At 40.1% G+C, this 2,352-nt stretch overlaps 1 protein-coding gene across 1 annotated transcript in view; it reads right to left on the bottom strand.

The window, feature by feature from the left end:
- Positions 1-2,352, bottom strand: part of zfhx4 (zinc finger homeobox 4) — a 63,114-nt gene that overhangs the window by 9,299 nt on the left and 51,463 nt on the right. The window contains 3 exon segments of the mRNA XM_020606481.1: positions 3-1,313; positions 1,493-1,613; positions 2,197-2,352. The exon segment at positions 2,197-2,352 is cut by the window's right edge and continues 109 nt beyond it. Of these exon segments, the coding sequence (XP_020462137.1) occupies positions 3-1,313; positions 1,493-1,613; positions 2,197-2,352 (1,588 nt within the window).

The raw sequence follows: 2,352 nt of genomic DNA, 5'->3' as shown, positions 1-2,352 counted from the left end.
TAGCAGTGCTTCAGGGGTCATTGGAAAATGGGGGAAGAAAGCTGGATTAAGGAATTGAGGCTGGAAGAAAGCAGCCTGTTGCTGGAGTTCATGTTGAAGCTGCAGTTGCAGTTGAGCTGAGGACTGTGCTGACTGGTGGCTGCTTGCCTGTGCTGAAACATGGTCAGTAGTTGCTGTTTGTTTTGAACTGTTGATGCTGTTAGCTTCTTTGGGCTCCACAGTGTTTTCTTTATTAGCAGAGGGTGTTCCACTTCTAGCATTGTCTGAGTTGATGTTGTTCCCTTGTGTGCTTGGCACTGGGCTTTTTGCAGGTACTGGACCACTAGTGCTAGGGATACTATTGTTGTTGTTGTTGTTGTTGCTGCTGCTGCTGCTGCTGCTGCTGCTCATTTCAGTTTTGGCTGTTCTTGCTTTTGTCTGATGGAGTACTGACCTCATATGAATTTCAAGTGTTGAACTTTGGCTGTAGGCAACATTGCAGATATTACATTTGAATGGTTTATTATCAGTGTTGTTGCTTGTCTCTTGTGGAACTGGGCTTGATGCCTCTTGAAGGACCTTCTTCAACTTATGCAGGTGGGAAACTGAGTTATAGTGGACTAATAGGATGTTCTTCTGTGTGAAGGACTCCTTACATACTGTGCACTTATAAGGCCGTGAAGGGTCCAAAAACTTTTCCATTGTAAAATTAGGCCCTTTTCTAAATGGTAGAGTCCGTTTTGGTTCTGCTCCTGTATCATCTAGCAGAAAGCTGCTATCACTTCCTGTAGGACTGGGCTTCTCTTCCTGGTCCATTTCATCATCTTTGTCCAAATCGTGATCAAAGGCTTGAGCTTCCTCCAAGGCCCTGGCCTCACTCTCAGTGATATCTCCATTTAGTGGGAGATTTCCTATGAGTTGTTGCACTTCAGCTTCACTAAGTTCAGGGTGTCCATTTTCCAGATGCTTCCTGAGGGACAGGAATGTCCTGAAGCTGCGCTGGCAAAGGCTGCACATAGTGGCTGCTCTGATGGCATGGTATTGGGAATGTATCTGAAGTTTTTGCATTGTCTTGAAGGCCAGGCTGCAGTGGTTGCACCTATATTTGTAGACATGACGATCAGATACTGAGAGTTGCTGTTGTTGGTGCTGGAGCTTTTGGAGTTCACTGAGATGGTCCTGTAGGGTATCAGGGGAATTGCTATCATGTCTTAATCCACTGACTCTCTTCCAATCAGGGGCATCTGAGGCCTCCTTTGGGGGCGTGAGTTCCTCACCCTGAAGATCCAGTTCATTTTTGTCTGGACTGGTCAGTTCTTCTTTTGAGATGTTTCCTAAATGTAGAATTATAATCATAATTTACATGTCCTCCTTATTTTTGCGAGAAATTGCAATTAAATAAATGTAAAAATTATATTTGCATGTGTTCATGTATTTCAATTAAACTTTGTTATCAACTGGACAATAAATAAATGATGGGAAGGAAATAATTTAAGCACCATATCATGCTCACCTTGAGACTTTCCTGACCCATCAGTGTGAGAGGTAGAGGAATCCATTAGAGACAGACCCTTTTCTTGTCCAGTCTGGAGGTGCATTATATTATTTGGTGTTGCTGTGTCAGGTCCAATAACCTATCAAGACCAAACATACTTTTTAAAAATATTATCTGAATTATTATATCAACAGAAGATAATTATATGGAAAACAATTGTCTATTTACACTCTTTGTAATTGTGAAAAAAATTACATTTATTTAAAAATCTAAACAAAACAAACAAAAACAAAAAAGTTTTTAGCAATAAGGGGAGTACAATAAATGCACAGGAAAGGTTTATGGGAATCTTGCAGTAAGCCCTTGCCTTGAACTGCAGGGACCAAAGCAAGAACTAGAGACAAAATTGTCCATTTTTTATTGAATGTTAATTTCTCAAAGTAAGTGACACAAAAGGGAAAACACTGTCTGAAGAACACTAAAAACATTTTTTAAATGACAGAAATTCTGTTTGCATGTACGAGTATAAAGTAAAAATATAGCTGGCTACACATATTCTGCAGTTAAAATAATCCTTCATTTATTAACATTGCTAAATACAATTTTTTTTGTTTAGAATGTTTTTTCTTTTTAAAATAATTGGTACATTTGCAGAAAACCTTTTTTGCTGATAAACACACCCACACACATAAATATTATTCATAATCATTACTTCTACATACAGTCAGAATTAGCTTTTCCACGCAGTCAGGAGCTACACTGTGAAGATGGGTGAGGTGCAGCTGCAGGTGAATCTTGTTGCTTAGCACATCTTGGCACAGTGGGCAGCGGATCACTGGCTGCATGGAATGCTGGGACATCACATGGAGCTGCATACG

Source organism: Monopterus albus, unplaced genomic scaffold, assembly GCF_001952655.1.
Source record: "Monopterus albus unplaced genomic scaffold, M_albus_1.0 scaffold78.1, whole genome shotgun sequence".
NCBI classification, from domain to species: Eukaryota; Metazoa; Chordata; class Actinopteri; order Synbranchiformes; family Synbranchidae; genus Monopterus; species Monopterus albus.
Note: the sequence above shows the minus strand (reverse complement) of the source record. Positions and strands in the feature narration are given on the sequence as shown.